The sequence below is a fragment of the Puntigrus tetrazona genome, chromosome 5 (genome assembly GCF_018831695.1).
Source record: "Puntigrus tetrazona isolate hp1 chromosome 5, ASM1883169v1, whole genome shotgun sequence".
In the NCBI taxonomy this organism is placed as follows: Eukaryota; Metazoa; Chordata; class Actinopteri; order Cypriniformes; family Cyprinidae; genus Puntigrus; species Puntigrus tetrazona.
The window spans coordinates 22,866,933-22,883,027 of NC_056703.1; the positions used below are offsets into that span (position 1 = coordinate 22,866,933).

At 40.0% G+C, this 16,095-nt stretch overlaps 2 protein-coding genes across 6 annotated transcripts in view; one reads left to right on the plus strand and one right to left on the minus strand.

Moving 5' to 3' along the window:
* vps37d (VPS37D subunit of ESCRT-I) overlaps nt 1-7,939 on the minus strand; it is a 30,126-nt gene extending 22,187 nt beyond the window's left edge. Inside the window, exon 1 of one of the 2 annotated variants that reach the window (XM_043239969.1) lies at nt 7,772-7,939. In XM_043239969.1, the coding sequence (XP_043095904.1) occupies nt 7,772-7,939 (168 nt within the window). Of the gene's footprint in view, nt 1-5,807; nt 5,980-7,771 lie in introns of those variants that run through there. The other variant, XM_043239968.1, reaches the window with a different exon arrangement.
* On the plus strand, nt 6,079-15,967 carry nup88 (nucleoporin 88). 4 transcript variants are annotated; one of them, XM_043239965.1, is made up of 18 exons: nt 6,079-6,217; nt 6,943-7,293; nt 9,337-9,506; nt 9,595-9,720; nt 9,933-10,019; nt 10,205-10,378; nt 11,165-11,363; nt 11,454-11,604; nt 12,615-12,713; nt 12,793-12,883; nt 13,054-13,158; nt 13,430-13,582; nt 13,815-13,940; nt 14,100-14,165; nt 14,616-14,696; nt 14,797-14,923; nt 15,070-15,188; nt 15,677-15,967. In XM_043239965.1, the coding sequence occupies exons 2-18, from the start codon at nt 7,057-7,059 to the stop codon at nt 15,738-15,740; spliced, it is 2,175 nt and encodes a 724-aa protein (XP_043095900.1). In that variant the 5' UTR covers nt 6,079-6,217; nt 6,943-7,056; the 3' UTR covers nt 15,741-15,967. The 4 variants fall into 4 exon arrangements, with proteins under 4 accessions (XP_043095900.1, XP_043095899.1, XP_043095901.1 ...); XM_043239964.1 differs by lacking the exon at nt 6,079-6,217 and having other exon boundaries at nt 6,716-7,293; XM_043239966.1 differs by lacking the exons at nt 6,079-6,217; nt 6,943-7,293 and adding an exon at nt 8,884-9,266 and having other exon boundaries at nt 11,177-11,363.
* The last annotated feature ends 128 nt before the right edge of the window (nt 15,968-16,095 follow it).

The window sequence follows — 16,095 nt, forward strand, 5'->3', positions numbered from 1 at the left end:
TGAGGGTTTCTCACCCTATTGAAGGGTTCTGACCGGTGCATTATAGCGGAAGAAGGCTTTTAGTACTATTGAATTGTACAAAAACTGAATCTTTCAAAAACGGATCACTGAAAGACTATTTGGGGAAGCCAAAAATTATTCTTCTATTGCGCTGCTGCTGCAAAAAGATCATTTTAGATTTGTTTTTACAGTAAGTGTTTTGGCATTTTTCATAACTCAGGTAATTGACTCAGAACAGAGCAACCATTAGCAAAAAAAAATAATAGAGCAAATCACACACGTCCAAATAACTGCCACTGAGATGAAGAGGAATGCTAATAGATAGCTAAAACCAGGTGTCCTTGTTTAGGCCTAAAACATTAAGTCGATGAATCATATAACTATGCTAATTTGCCTTCCAGAAGGTGTCAACACCATCTGAGGTACAATATGCATTGCATTCTCAGCATTCTGTTCTGGCCATTAGCGTAATATGTCTTTTCTATGGTCAGTTTTCAACTATATCGCTCCTTTGAGTACTAAAGTGTGTTACCGCTATGCAAGAATGAACGTCAAGTATGTACAACGGGACCAACTTGATGCGGTGGCCAAAGCAGTCATGTCTGCATACTAGTGTTTAGTTTCCTACCATTCGTCTTTGGTTTTAGGGGTTGGTTATGGTTAGAATTAGGAATAGAGTTAAGGCTATAATCTTCTGATAATGCACGTAAATCCAGGAACCTGGCCTACTTCAGTAAATCATACGGTGCAATTAACGCCACAAATTAAGCATGATAGATGGTGCTTTTTTCTGACTGGACCAAGCAGAGGACTGTAAGCTCTCAGCTTTCATTAACTGTTTCACATTGCTGCAGCCCACTCCGACAAGGGAAGCATTTCCATGGTTTCACAGCAAACAAAGAGCGCACTATCTTTCCACTTGAAGTTTCAGAATCTATTTAAAGACGATACAGATGTTGTCGACCACTAAATGAGGGTATGATCAGTGAAGGATCGTTTAAATTCCTACAGAGCCATTTTGAGCATCCAGACAAGATGATAAATGGCTTGGGTAATGAATTGGATATGGGTTGTCATAGATTTTCCTACAGTTTTCACTCACAATACCAAGTGTGGCTTCAGCGGAGACGACGTTCTTCTTATCTCTCCTGCAAACCTAATCCATTTGCGCTCAACACCCAGAAATTACACTCACTCTGATGCTCTGCCTAACAATTATGCCTGCTCAGCGGGACTCAGTATTCATGTCATCTTTTTTAACTACACATGGAGGTCAAATCATGAATATTTATCTCTTTCTTTAAAAAAGAGCAACATATCCCAAAGCATGCTGTGCTAAATATGCATAACTGTTAGAAGTTTAGATAAGCGACATGCCAGTTTGCTTGTGAATCGTTAAAAAAAATAAAATGTAGGGCAACGACTGCTTTTAACTATTTTTTTGGTCACACTTTCAGACTCTTGAAATAATAAGTCTGGCAAGACATCAAAAGCTCCTTCCGTTTAGAGCTAAAAGGCTTCGGTTACATCGTAGACAAGAACAAAGATTGTCATCAGTAGGAGGTATTGGGGAGTATGAGTCAGTGCTGTTTTAGTATTATGTATATATTATTTGATTATTTATTAATATTTTGAATTATTATGATTTTATGCAATATTTAGCCAATTTTTTTTTAATTTTAGCAGTTCAACTTGGATTTTTTTTTAAAGGTCTTTGGGACGAAATGAGGGCAATTAATCACTGACAAAATTTTAATTTTGGGGTGAACTAACCCTTTAAGCGTACAGGCAGCTCACCAAGTTTTAGAGCACAGCTAATGAAGCAACCATAAGCATCTCTCTAAAACTCTTCAACTGAGCATATGCACCTCCAGGAAAGGATGTGGCTTACTTTGGCGAGGATGTAGCGCTTCATACCACAAAGACAGCGAAGACACATGCTCTTTCACATTTCACAGGGCCATGATCAATCTTTTAGTTACTGGGGCATATTTCAGAGGCACATCTGAGTGAATCCTGGGGCTCTTTCCCTCTCTGGTTCTTAGTATTCCATAGTGCTGAGTCTGCCGCATGCGTCATAAGTCACCCAGAGCCAATAACTGTCCGGTCCAGCCCCTGCTGGTGTGCATGTCTTTCACACTTGTGGTTGGATAATGAACATTCTGAATGCTGAGGGAAACAGCAGGGTCTTTGGCGCATGTCTCTCCAGTATCTCTGTTCTTCGCCCATTTCCTCTCTCTCTCTCGCTGTTTAATGCAAAAAGTACAACTCCCAGACCTAGAGAGAGCATTTTTCCCTAAACAGGAATCGACACAGACTATCCATATCCGCTTGCAGCTGCCTGTTTGTCTGTTTATACACTGTGCAGAAGCAGGTCCTCTGGAGACCGTGTGGGCTGGATGACACAACGGTCATAAAACAAATATAACGAATGAAATGCCTACAAACTGGAAAATGCCAAACAGAAATAGCTCATCCAAAATTAAAGCGAAAGTCGTTGTTTACTCACCGTCATGTCATTCCTAATCTGTGTGACTTTCTTTCTTTCACCGAAACAGAGAAGTAAATGGTTTACGGAGAATGGATGGGAACTGAAACTTTCAAACTTCTAAAGCACCGTGAAAGTGTCGTGAAATCGTGAAGCAGTCTTGTGAATGAATCATTAAGAAATAATTCAGTAAGTTCAACTGATTCACAAATCGCTGCTTTTCTACAATGACTGATCCTTTCATGTTTCTTCTGCTAAAGTGACTTAAAAATAAAATATGCATCACTGGTCAAAAGTTCTCTTTTCTTAATTCTTATAATATTTATTACATATTTATCCTATATTCTTCAGTAGTTATTGGAAAGTTCTGGACAGTAGTTATTGGAAACGGAAATATTTTGTAAATTTTACTACAAAAATCGTTACAGTGACCTTTGATTAATGCACGAAGATGAAGACTATGCAGAAGAAAAAAAAAATCCTACCCTCAAACATTCAAGTGGTGGTGTATATCTAGCTACTTAACTTTCGTGTGCCTTCCCGTGCATTTTAAATACATTTTGTTGAAATCAAATTTATACATATATATCCAAAACATTTCACAAATGTGATAAGAATGAAATAATTACACACTTGTTCCTCTCGACGGCTTCTCCCCAAACTCACGCCATTGGTTGCGCCGATGAGATTCAACATCCGAGCTCATGATGTAGTCGTTTTCGACGCGTAAGCAATACAAACCGGCGAAGGCGCGAATCTATATGATTAATGACGGCTGTACACATTAAGCATGCGGCGTGAGCACATAACATCAAGACCATCTGTTCAGTCCGAGATAGTTTGGCTTGGTCAATAAACCATGAATGACCAAAGAGCTGCTGTTACTGATGAATTCAAGGAGTGACTCTGACTCTCTCCTCTGTATCACTAACGAGCACATAAAGTTAAGCATAAAGGCCGTCTCATTACTATTCACAGGAAAGAGCGCCGCCTGGGTATTACAGGGCCTTTTTCCATTTAGTAAAAACACCACAATCCCTTGTTAGGGAATGACGCTCACGCATACAAGAGCAATAACTGTATCCAGAGCACCAGACCATTGTGACCCTTTCATTGCGGTTGCCCTTGGAGACCTTGGTGTGTTAATGAATTGACCTGTTTGTGATGGGAATAGTGATGGGCCTCACCGATCGCAAGTCATTAAGAGTTTGACCTCTGCATCCCAAGCATAACTCTCGTGCACAGCCATCAATAAACACCAGCGATCCATACCACGCAGCACACAGAGGCTGCATCTCTATTACCTAACGTGGCAACACGGCTCAGTTTAACAGAGCAGATCAAACGATCCAAATAAATTCAATCATTCAAAATGTATTAATAGCTAAAATTAAAGATTAGACGCACTGAAATGACTAAAACTAAAACAACGATAGTAACAGAGCTGAAAATGAATGGTTTGCTACAAATAAAATTGTAAATACAAAAAATTAATTTCAAAATATTAACTAATAATGTTACAGAAGCATAGTAACTGTTTATAATTCAAACAAGTCATTGCAATCCTGTGTGACTTTCTGTCAAACACATAAGGAGAAGTTTAAAAGCATGTCCTGGCTGCTCTTGTACATACAATGAAAGTGAATTGGGAAAGAGGCTGACAAGTTTCCTAAATGACCAAAGAGCACTGAAAACTGACAATAGCCATAAATGTCAGTCTATACATTCTGCTGAAGCTAAATGATGGCTTTCTGGAAAAAACATATACATGTACATTTAAAGCAAGTGATGCCTCAGTCAGTATTGGCTCTCGTGTTTCATCCTGTGAGCTATTGTGATGCAAGTCTGAACATGTGCAAGCATGAGATTTTCAGAATACTTGCTTAAATTTGATCTCCGTTCCTCCTCTACAGACTTTGCGCGATTGGTGCAATTTTAGTCATTTTAGTAAGCTTGACGTCCTCGGCCCTCTTCGCTTCACTTTCACTGATGCTTTAAAAGAGCAGCCAGGGCATCGAGTTTAACAAGATATAAAAAACCATTCCTTCAAGTTACGAGTATAATGTACCGTATATGATGTGTATATATCACGTTTTATGAAGACTGAGGTTTGTTTTTATGACCCAGTGCAAACATATTTATCCTTGCATTTCAGATAACATGCTCGGGCTTCCTGTAGGCACGCAGAGATCTGGTATCAGGCTACAGCAATTTAAGTCTCAAATGTCATAAATCCCGGTCTACGGTGACACCGGATCTGTCCCAAATGAGAAACTAAGCTGAAAATGAATGATGCACCTTAAGAGCTCTCAAATAACCTCCCCGTTTCGATACACAATAATCCGAGAGGGCGATTGCACAGCCTAAACGAGGTGAGCCAAAAAATATTACAACCATAAAAAAACCCATTTCAAATGCATTTATAAGAAACGAACACAAAGAAGACTTAAAATAACGGCTTCAAATGCAATGAATGATATTTAAGAGCTGATGTACAGTGAGCTGCTCATTATTGTGACTATATGGGGGAGGGGGCAGCTATGCATGATACAAATAAATGGACCATAAACATACAAATTTTTTTAAAATATTTAAGATTAAATTTAGTCTAAAGCTTCAGCTAACAAAAGCAATCCATTACATTTAACACACAAAAAAATAGAAACGGAGAGAGGGCAAATAAATTAACAATATAACAATATGTATGTATAATTAATCACTTTAATCTGTTGTTTTTTTACACGACACTGAAATACGCAATTAAGCAGTAAGCCTGCGCGTAATGCATTACAATATTGCACTGCGACTGACCAATCAGAACGAAGCACTCCACAGACTTGCGTATTAAAACTGGTTTTTAATATCAAGGGGAGGAAAAATTGCGTTTTTGTCAATACTTCTGTTCGCGGGCCGAGCCGCGACGGGGAACCGTGTTAACACGTAAAGCAGCGCATTACTGAAACAGTCGTTTACTTTTAACGCAAAAACTTTAATGCGACAGTAAATATTCGGGAGAAGATCCCCTTGAGAAATAACGCCTGTACGAAACATGATTTTTTTTTCTTTTCTTTTTTTTATATCAAGTGCCCGAGTCTTTGTAGCACGCCTGCAGCGCAATGGTCTGCGGCGCGCGATGTATGCGATGGCGTGTAATGCATATAACACGCTACACAAACCACACGATATACGTGAACGGGATAATCCTCCGCGCGGTTTGCTCAAATGACAAGTACGACAGCTGACGAGAGAAAAATATAAAGCGTGCAAAGAAACAGCCTGCTAACGGTCTAAACTGTGTGCGTGTGAACGGAAGAAATACCTTTTCACTGAGTCGCACGATCTGATTCATTTTTTCTTCATCTTGTAGGAGCTCCCGTAGTTCACCGCTATTGAGGACCCTGTACCCATCTGGGTAAGAGTTCACGTCCCTTTTCTGGGACATTCTCGTCCCCGTGAGGCGCACTAAACAACTCCGTTTGCCAGCCATTTAACTTCCATTTTGCTCGCGCTCGGCGCCAAACGTACGCGAACACGGGAGTGGTGCCGGAGCTGCTCTCGACGGCGTGAAGGCGCTCCGGGGACTGACTGTTTGCGAAGACAATGCGCGGAGAGACTGTGGCACACGTTTACAGGCTCCTCCGGTTCCGCGTCCCGCCGCTAGGAGGCGCCACGCCGCGGCACGGACGCGATGCGAAAGACACGGCTCGCGAGCGCGCGCGAGGCGGAGATGTAAGACGATTCTGCATGCAAAGAACTTGATGTTAATAAATATTCCTTAAAGGAAAATAAAAATAAAAACAGTTTAGCCTAAAGCTTCAAAAAAAAAAAAAAAAAAAAAAAAAAAGACAAATTGAAATAAATGTATTAAGAAAAAACAAACAAAAACAGCAACAGTCGTCTGTAAAATTCAGGCTAAAATCTCAGAATATAATATGATATAACAAGCATTAACCATTATTTCACTGTGATTTGAATCTCTGACATCGCCTTACTCAGTCAATATTAAAAAAACAAATTACAGAATGGTCTTTACCTTGTGAAGGATGCTTTTAGAAAACGGCAAACAACAAGAATGTTTATAAATTATTAAATAAATATAACAAAATGACTTTATGTAGTATGGCTATGTTGCAGTACACAATGGTGGAATAGAATTTCCATGCTATTTTACCAGCTCAACGTAAATATGTCTTAAAAAATCTAAATATTTAAAAATGTTAAGCAAAAATTTTAATGCTGGTATTGTTAAATGAACTAAAAAATATTAAAATATATATTAAATCATTGATCTAATTTTAAAATACATATTTCATGTTATATATGTCACATAGGCTATTCATTATATAATGGTTTGTATTATTATAATCAGTATTAAACGGTTGGGATTGTTTTAATTTAATACGTGCAAAATATCTGAACAGCTTTTTACTGTGCGTTTGTTTTTCGGGCTAAAGTGAACTTAACGCAAACTACAAATCCCGCGATGCAACAGCGAAGGTCCAGTCGTGTAGCGTGATCCTATTGGTGGATTTCTCTGACGACTTTATTCTGTGACAACACAGAACAACATGGCGTCGTTCGCGGGAGATCGCTGGAGGGACGCGCTAAAAAACCACGATATCTTCATTAAACTAAAAGAAAGGCTTCATTTAGAGCCTCAGGGGACAAGCAAAAGAATAACAAAGAACCTTACGTTTTGTCTGAACGGTGACTTATTCGTATGGGATAGTGTTGAGAGCGTGTTTTACACCACAAACCTGCGACAGTTGAACACGGACGGCGACACGGACACTTCTAAATACCAGGTTAGTGTGTTTAGATAGAGTCTGCCGGGTGTAGTTATTTCGCTGACTGTGTGTCCGCAACCCAACGGGCCGAGCCGCGACGGGGAACCGTGTTAACACGTAAAGCAGCGCATTACTGAAACAGTCGTTTACTTTTAACGCAAAAACTTTAATGCGACAGTAAATATTCGGGAGAAGATCCCCTTGAGAAATAACGCCTGTACGAAACATGATTTTTTTTTCTTTTCTTTTTTTTATATCAAGTGCCCGAGTCTTTGTAGCACGCCTGCAGCGCAATGGTCTGCGGCGCGCGATGTATGCGATGGCGTGTAATGCATATAACACGCTACACAAACCACACGATATACGTGAACGGGATAATCCACCGCGCGGTTTGCTCAAATGACAAGTACGACAGCTGACGAGAGAAAAATTTAAAGCGTGCAAAGAAACAGCCTGCTAACGGTCTAAACTGTGTGCGTGTGAACGAAAGAAATACCTTTTCACTGAGTCGCACGATCTGATTCATTTTTTCTTCATCTTGTAGGAGCTCCCGTAGTTCACCGCTATTGAGGACCCTGTACCCATCTGGGTAAGAGTTCACGTCCCTTTTCTGGGACATTCTCGTCCCCGTGAGGCGCACTAAACAACTCCGTTTGCCAGCCATTTAACTTCCATTTTGCTCGCGCTCGGCGCCAAACGTACGCGAACACGGGAGTGGTGCCGGAGCTGCTCTCGACGGCGTGAAGGCGCTCCGGGGACTGACTGTTTGCGAAGACAATGCGCGGAGAGACTGTGGCACACGTTTACAGGCTCCTCCGGTTCCGCGTCCCGCCGCTAGGAGGCGCCACGCCGCGGCACGGACGCGATGCGAAAGACACGGCTCGCGAGCGCGCGCGAGGCGGAGATGTAAGACGATTCTGCATGCAAAGAACTTGATGTTAATAAATATTCCTTAAAGGAAAATAAAAATAAAAACAGTTTAGCCTAAAGCTTCAAAAAAAAAAAAAAAAAAAAAAAAAAAGCAAAGACAAATTGAAATAAATGTATTAAGAAAAAACAAACAAAAACAGCAACAGTCGTCTGTAAAATTCAGGCTAAAATCTCAGAATATAATATGATATAACAAGCATTAACCATTATTTCACTGTGATTTGAATCTCTGACATCGCCTTACTCAGTCAATATTAAAAAAAAACAAATTACAGAATGGTCTTTACCTTGTGAAGGATGCTTTTAGAAAACGGCAAACAACAAGAATGTTTATAAATTATTAAATAAATATAACAAAATGACTTTATGTAGTATGGCTATGTTGCAGTACACAATGGTGGAATAGAATTTCCATGCTATTTTACCAGCTCAACGTAAATATGTCTTAAAAAAATCTAAATATTTAAAAAATGTTAAGCAAAAATTTTAATGCTGGTATTGTTAAATGAACTAAAAAATATTAAAATATATATTAAATCATTGATCTAATTTTAAAATACATATTTCATGTTATATATGTCACATAGGCTATTCATTATATAATGGTTTGTATTATTATAATCAGTATTAAACGGTTGGGATTGTTTTAATTTAATACGTGCAAAATATCTGAACAGCTTTTTACTGTGCGTTTGTTTTTCGGGCTAAAGTGAACTTAACGCAAACTACAAATCCCGCGATGCAACAGCGAAGGTCCAGTCGTGTAGCGTGATCCTATTGGTGGATTTCTCTGACGACTTTATTCTGTGACAACACAGAACAACATGGCGTCGTTCGCGGGAGATCGCTGGAGGGACGCGCTAAAAAACCACGATATCTTCATTAAACTAAAAGAAAGGCTTCATTTAGAGCCTCAGGGGACAAGCAAAAGAATAACAAAGAACCTTACGTTTTGTCTGAACGGTGACTTATTCGTATGGGATAGTGTTGAGAGCGTGTTTTACACCACAAACCTGCGACAGTTGAACACGGACGGCGACACGGACACTTCTAAATACCAGGTTAGTGTGTTTAGATAGAGTCTGCCGGGTGTAGTTATTTCGCTGACTGTGTGTCCGCAACCCTCCGCAGACTCTGCTGTGCATCAACCCGCCGCTGTTTGAGGTGTGTCAGGTGCTGGTCAGCCCGACGCAGTATCATGTGGCTCTCATCGGTCAGCGTGGAGCGACTATACTGGAGCTGCCTCAGCGCTGGGGCAAGAGGTCAGAGTTCGAGGGCGGACGCATCCAGATCAACTGCAAGTGAGTAACGTTACGCCTCACGTTTAAGAGAGCCGCGCTATTTCTCCGTGCTGCCCGTCAGGTTCCTCACGCGTTTTCTTGTTCACAGAACGATTCCTGTGGCTGAACGTTTCTTCACCAGTTCTGCCTCTGTGACACTCCGACAGGCTGCCTGGTATCCCAGTGAAACTGAGGAGCCTCATCTGGTTCTACTGACCTCAGACAACACCATCAGGTATATCTGGAACAAACAGACGTTTTAAAGATATAGGTTACTTAAAAAGACAACTTTGTTTTGTCATAAACAGTTGTTTGCTCATCAAATTCATAAGACTTTGGTTAACACAAAATTAAGGTATTTTTTTAATGAAACCTGAGAGGTTTAGGTCCCTCCGCTAAAATTATTTTTATGATTGTATTAGGTTGTAAAACATTTTTTTCCTCCAGATTTTATAATCTTAAGGAGCCACAGTCCCCTGCCAAAGTTTTATCCGTGTCTCAGGTAGACGAGGAAAGCATTGTTCATGGAAGAGGGTGAGTTTAACGGTTTTCTTTCAAACCGTAATTTGGCAGTGCTAGATTATGCATTTGATTATATAGTATTGCTAGATAGTATTCTGCTTGGAACTAAAAATTAGGCATGAAGATATAGATTAACAGATATATTATGGACAAAAATAACTTGCAATGTTGTACTAAAGAAGTGAACGCTTTCATAGGCGTTCCTATGCAGCATCTCTGGGTGAGACGGCCGTGGCGTTTGACTTCGGGCCGCTGGCAGATTCTCCGCGTCTGAGGGGTCTGCGTATGAAGGCCGAGCTGCTGGTGTATCCACTGTACATACTGTATGGGAATGGAGAGACGTTTCTCAGCTATATTTCTCTGGCACACAGGTAACAAACATGTCTTGGACCCTGTTGTGATGTGTTGACAATACTCATAATAAAAATAAATAAATAAATAAATATATATATAAAAATAGATATATATAGATATATATAAAAATAGATAGATAGATATATTATACTAGAAGTATAAATTAGTTCTGCTTATATTGAACATATATACTTATGTTTTTTTTAAGACTTTTTTAATTAGTTATGAAAACATCCATTAGTTTTGCTTTACATTGATGTGAGAAAATCATATAATGTGTATATTCACAGTAAAATAAATATGTATTTTAAAAATATAGATTATTATAGTAAAGGCCTGTGCTCAGTAGATTAATACGAGTATGTATTGTCTCATCTTGTCGATACGGTTATCAATACAGCTGTTCCTGTATCTTTTTTTTGTCAGGCAGTGCTAAGACATTTTTAATAAACAGCTATTATATCAAATTTATATTGTAACAAATATTGCACCATGACTTTGCTGCATAGCTCTATTATAGTTTTTTTTTGTGCTGATTTTGAGACTAATAGGAATTTTAATAAATAAATATTACGTCTGGGCACATTACAGTAATGAGATGTGGAGTAAAATGTGTAAAATATGTAAATTATATATATACATTTTTAAAGAATATTTTTATGTTGCCAGTTGCCTTGAATTTGTTTGAGCGCATTTATTGTGGATACAAACAGATGTTTTTCTAATCTTTTTTTTTAGTTCCTTGTCACAATAATGATTTCTTAATGCGATGCCTGTGAGATATCTGCCCCATTTATCTTCAGTCTTTCTCTTAGTGTCAGTAATTTAGGGAAGCCGATGGGCCCATTACCCATGTACCCTGCAGCAGAAGATAATTATGGCTATGATGCCTGTGCTGTGCTCTGCCTGCCTTGTGTGCCAAACATCCTGGTTATTGCCACTGAATCAGGAATGCTGTACCACTGTGTGGTGCTGGAGGCAGAGGAAGAGGAGGATGGCGGAGTAAGATGGACGGAATTCATTCAATACATCTTAAAAATGCATCTGATTTAGTGTGAGAGATGCTGAGCCCCCGTGTTTCTGTGCGTTCAGGCTGTAGAGAGATGGTCCAGAGGCTCAGAGACGGTGCCTTCGCTTTATGTGTTTGAGTGTGTGGAGCTGGAACTGACGCTCAAACTGGCTGCTGGCGAGGAGGAGGAGATTACCGAGTCGGATTTCACCTGCCTAATCAGATTACACAGAGGTCAGGAGGTCACTCCAGCACTCGCCTCACACAGAGGCCACATCATAATTTAAATACTTATGTTACGACCTAATGATACGTAATTCACCGGGGACGAGAGTCAAATTGCTTTTGGGTATGTGGTAGTATGCCATAAATGTGCATTTTGATACCACATAATGTTGTTGCATGCTTTCTGGGTTTGCAAGTAAGCATTAGTGTTTAGCAAAATTCTGCTTGGCTGTTGGTAGATTTCCTGTGAACGCTAAAAATATTTGAAAGAGCTCCTGCTCTGCGAGGTGCGATGGGTAATAGTTGGCTAGCATTTAGAAATCAGGAGTTTCAGGAATTTTGGCATACTTTGGCCAAAAAAAGTGTTTGAAGTGCAAGAAATGATTAATGCATACTGTTCTCTAGAGGTGCATTAAATTTGTTATCGGTTAAAGTAAATACACTTGTGAAGTTATAAATGACTATTTGATTTCATAAAAGGAATAGTTCGCCCAAAAATTTTGTTATGGCATATTTTACTCACCCTCAACCATCCATGACTTTCTTCTTTCAGACAAACACGTTCATGTATCCTTGCTTTTCCAAGCTTACTAGAGTGAAGGCTGATGTTATACATATATACATATGTATGTATGTGTATATATATATATATATATGTCTTAACTTTTTGATCACTTGCGTATTAAAAGAAACAGTATTTATGAATGATACTGATACTACGTTGAACAGCAGTGTGAACATTTTAAAATGACTTCAAAAGTAATTGTACTGTGATGCGAAGCTGCATTTTCAGCAGCCATTACTTTAGACATTAGTGTCACATGAAATCATTCTAATATGCTGATTTTCTGGTAGCATTTCTTGTCATTATCAATGTTAAAGTGAGTTGTGCTGGTTAATATGTCAGTGCAAAATTAGTTTTTTGGGGGGTTTTGTTAAAAGAACAATTATTTTGTGTAATGTCTTGTAATATTTAAACTGTCGTTACTATTAATTTATATCAAAAGCCTTTGTTTCAGACCCTCTGTGTCAGCACAGGTACCACTGCACACACGAGGCCGGTGTACACAGCGTAGGACTCACCTGGTTCAAAAAACTGCACAAGTTTCTGGAGTCTGGTGAGTACATCCTTTATTTGCCAGATTTTAATACATTTACAAGTTCCGTTGTTTTAAGAGCTGTATTTTGTTATGACAGACGAGGAGGATAAAGACAGTCTGCAGGAGCTGGCGGCAGAGCAGCGCTGTATTGTGGAGCACATCCTGTGCACCAGACCTCTCGCTAATAGGTAGAAGAACACTCACAGCATGTTAACATCAGTGCCGTGGCACCAGAAGCGATTGTGAAACAAAAGCCCAATTTGCAGATGTTTAAGCAAACCTTAAGGGACGATGAGTAAGCGCTGTAGATTACTGGTGCTTATTTAAATTCCCCCCTCGTCTTATCTGTCTCTTTCAGTTTGCCGGCTCCTGTTCGTGGGTTTTGGATCGTGTCAGACCTGTCCCTGGGAGCCACCATGATCTGCATCACGAGTGCCTACGAGTGTCTCCTGCTCCCTCTGCTGTATGTGACAAGCACACTATTTGTTAGGGGCAGGGTTTCCCAGATGAAGGGATTCTGAAGGGACTGAGAGGATTTGTTAGTTTATGGGAAGCTAATTAGCGTTGTATTTGTCTTATTTCATAATTAGTTGAAACCTATTAATAATCATGACAATAATTATTAGTAGTAGTATTACCAACACCAGAGAACATGTAAATGTGTTGTTAAATAATTGGAAATGTTACATTAATTAGTTTGTTTCTTGTTTATTTCTTTTGATATGTCTGTGTAGAAGCTCTATTCGTGCTCCGTCCCCTCCGTTGCTCTGCTCTCATCCAGGGGCGGGGTCAGGGAGCTCTCCTCTGCGTGGATTGGCCGAAGACTCTTTCGAACAGCATATTCGCAACATCCTGGCGCGCAGCTCAACCAATCCATTAATGCTGAGGTAAAACCTAACTGCTTATAAGTTTTAAAAACGTTTGAATGATTGACCACCTGGACTATCAGTTGGAAAACCTAGTTTAGACCTGCTAGATCATCCTGGTCTTACCCATTAGGGCTGGAAGACAGTCTTGAACCAGCTTAAGCACTTATGTTGCATCGGTACGAATGTTTCTCATTCTGAATGGACGTTTTGTGAACTTTATTGAAGCTGTATTCTTTTGTGTGTGTTTCAGGGCAGGTGACAAGGACTCGTCTCCTCCTCCTCCAGAATGTCTGCAGCTGTTGAGCAGAGCCACACAGGTGTTCAGAGAGGAGTACATCCTCAAACTGGGCCTGGCGCATGAAGAAATGCAGAGAAGGTACAAGATAAAGCTGTAAAAACAAACGTTTGCGTAATGCATTCATATTTGCTCATGTTGAGTATAAAAATATTCCACATGAACAGCCTAATCGTCATTTCTTGTTTAGTTTGAAATAGTTGCAGTCCATCATTTATTTGATGACTTTCTCCGTTTCAGAGTAAAGCTCCTGACCGGCCAGAAGAATAAGCAGCTGGAGGATCTTGCTCTTTGTAGAGAGGACAGGTGACCCTCAGCTCTGCCGGAACAGTAGAGTGACTTGTAGCCAAGTATAGTGACCCATACTTGGAATTTGTGCTCTGCATTTAACCCATCAAAAGTAAACATACCCCCTGGAGAAGTCAGGGGTGCCTTGAACCTTATTCGTAGTATTGATGGAGAGAGCGCTGGACATGTACTCCCCCTGAATACAATACCTGCCAGGGACTTGAACTTGTGACCTTTGGGTTACAGGTCCGACTCTCTATCCAATGGACCACGAGTGCGTCCAAAAGGCAACGAGCCACTAAGTCAAACTAAATGTACTACAAATAGAAAGCAAAACCTCATGTTATTATTGAGTGTTAAAGACATTAGAAATATATGCGTGGGCTAAGCACAGAAGAGTCATTAGCACTGTGGTTTATAGCTGTATGTGCCTCTACTAAAAATGGTAAATGTGATGGTGTGTTGTAGAAAAAGCCTGAGAGAGGCCGCGGAGCGTCTGGCTGATAAATATGAAGATGCCAAGTACCGTCAGGAAGCCATCATGAACAGGTTCAACTTTCTTTGAAATGAGTTGAAATAGAGTGTTGAAATTTCTGATTGTATTTATTGTAATCACGATGCAAACACTTGAGTGTGTGTGTGTGTATAGAGTAAAACAGGTTTTGGGAAGTCTGCGGAGTCAACTTCCTGTGCTGTCAGACAGCGAGAAGGACATGAGGAAAGAACTGCAAACCATCCACGATCAGCTGCGTCACCTTGACAACGGCATTAAGCAGGTCTGTTGTAATGCAGTGTGTAGTGTGATATTTACTCTGCTTCGCCGCGTATCCTGGTTTGTTTTGGCAGCGTTCCTCTGTTGCCGTAAGCAGAGCGGATGTATGTCATTTCCCCAGTGTCACCGTGTGCTGTAATGTGTTCTCAGGTGAACATGAAAAAGGAATATCAGAAGAAGCAGATGAATACAGGAGCATCTCCGGCTCGCTCCAGTCTCACACTCAACGCCCACCAGAGGAAGTGTGTCCAGGGGGTGCTGAAAGAACAGTACGTAGTTACCGCCTGCGTTCACTTCACACGTACTCGAAGCTCCGAAAGTCAGAACTAGTTACCATAATGTTGCTGTTACGTAAAAAATACAAAAACTGTTACATAAAAGGTTTATCTTTTGTAATAAAGTCAACAAATCCCCGTTACTGTTGCGTGAAAGGCTCAACCCTGCTATGCAAAAACTGTTATACATGGACTCATCCTTATTGCTGTTACACAAAAAAAACAAGAAACAAATCCCTGTTACAGTTATGCAAAAAAAAGTAACATTTAGACGAGATTCATCCCTGTTACTCAAAAAACTAATGTTACTGTTAAACATGGACTTGCCCTGTTACGGAAAAGACTCTTTTTCATGCAAAAAAGATTTCGATCATCTTTGTTACACAAGTTTTCTTGATTTTGCAATAATTAAGGGATGACCATATATAAAATGTAACTTGTGTTAGTCCTGCGATCCTGAATGGCTTTCTTCTGTCCTGCAGGGGAGAGCACATCGCTGGCATGATGAAGCAGATCAAGGACATCAAGAACCATTTCAGTTTCTGACCAAAAACAGTCCTCAATGGCCAACAGATGATCACTTTTATGACGTTCATTGAAACTACAAAAGAGCCAAATAGCATCTCCTTAGACTCCTTTTAAAATGTAGTATTTGACCCAAACCTCACATATTCAGAAGGACGTTAAGACATTTTTGTATAAACTTTTTTTTTTAAATAAGTGGTATGTACTTGTACACATCTCCTCGACAATAAAGTGTTTTGTACTTTGAAGTGAGTCTTTCCTGTGTACGTCTCTGTAAGGGTTTATCAGCTGGGAGACAGCAGCGTTGGGCATTGGCGTTATTTCCTGAACCGAGACAATGGCTTATCTGGAAGAGGTCATGCTGGATATGAAGACT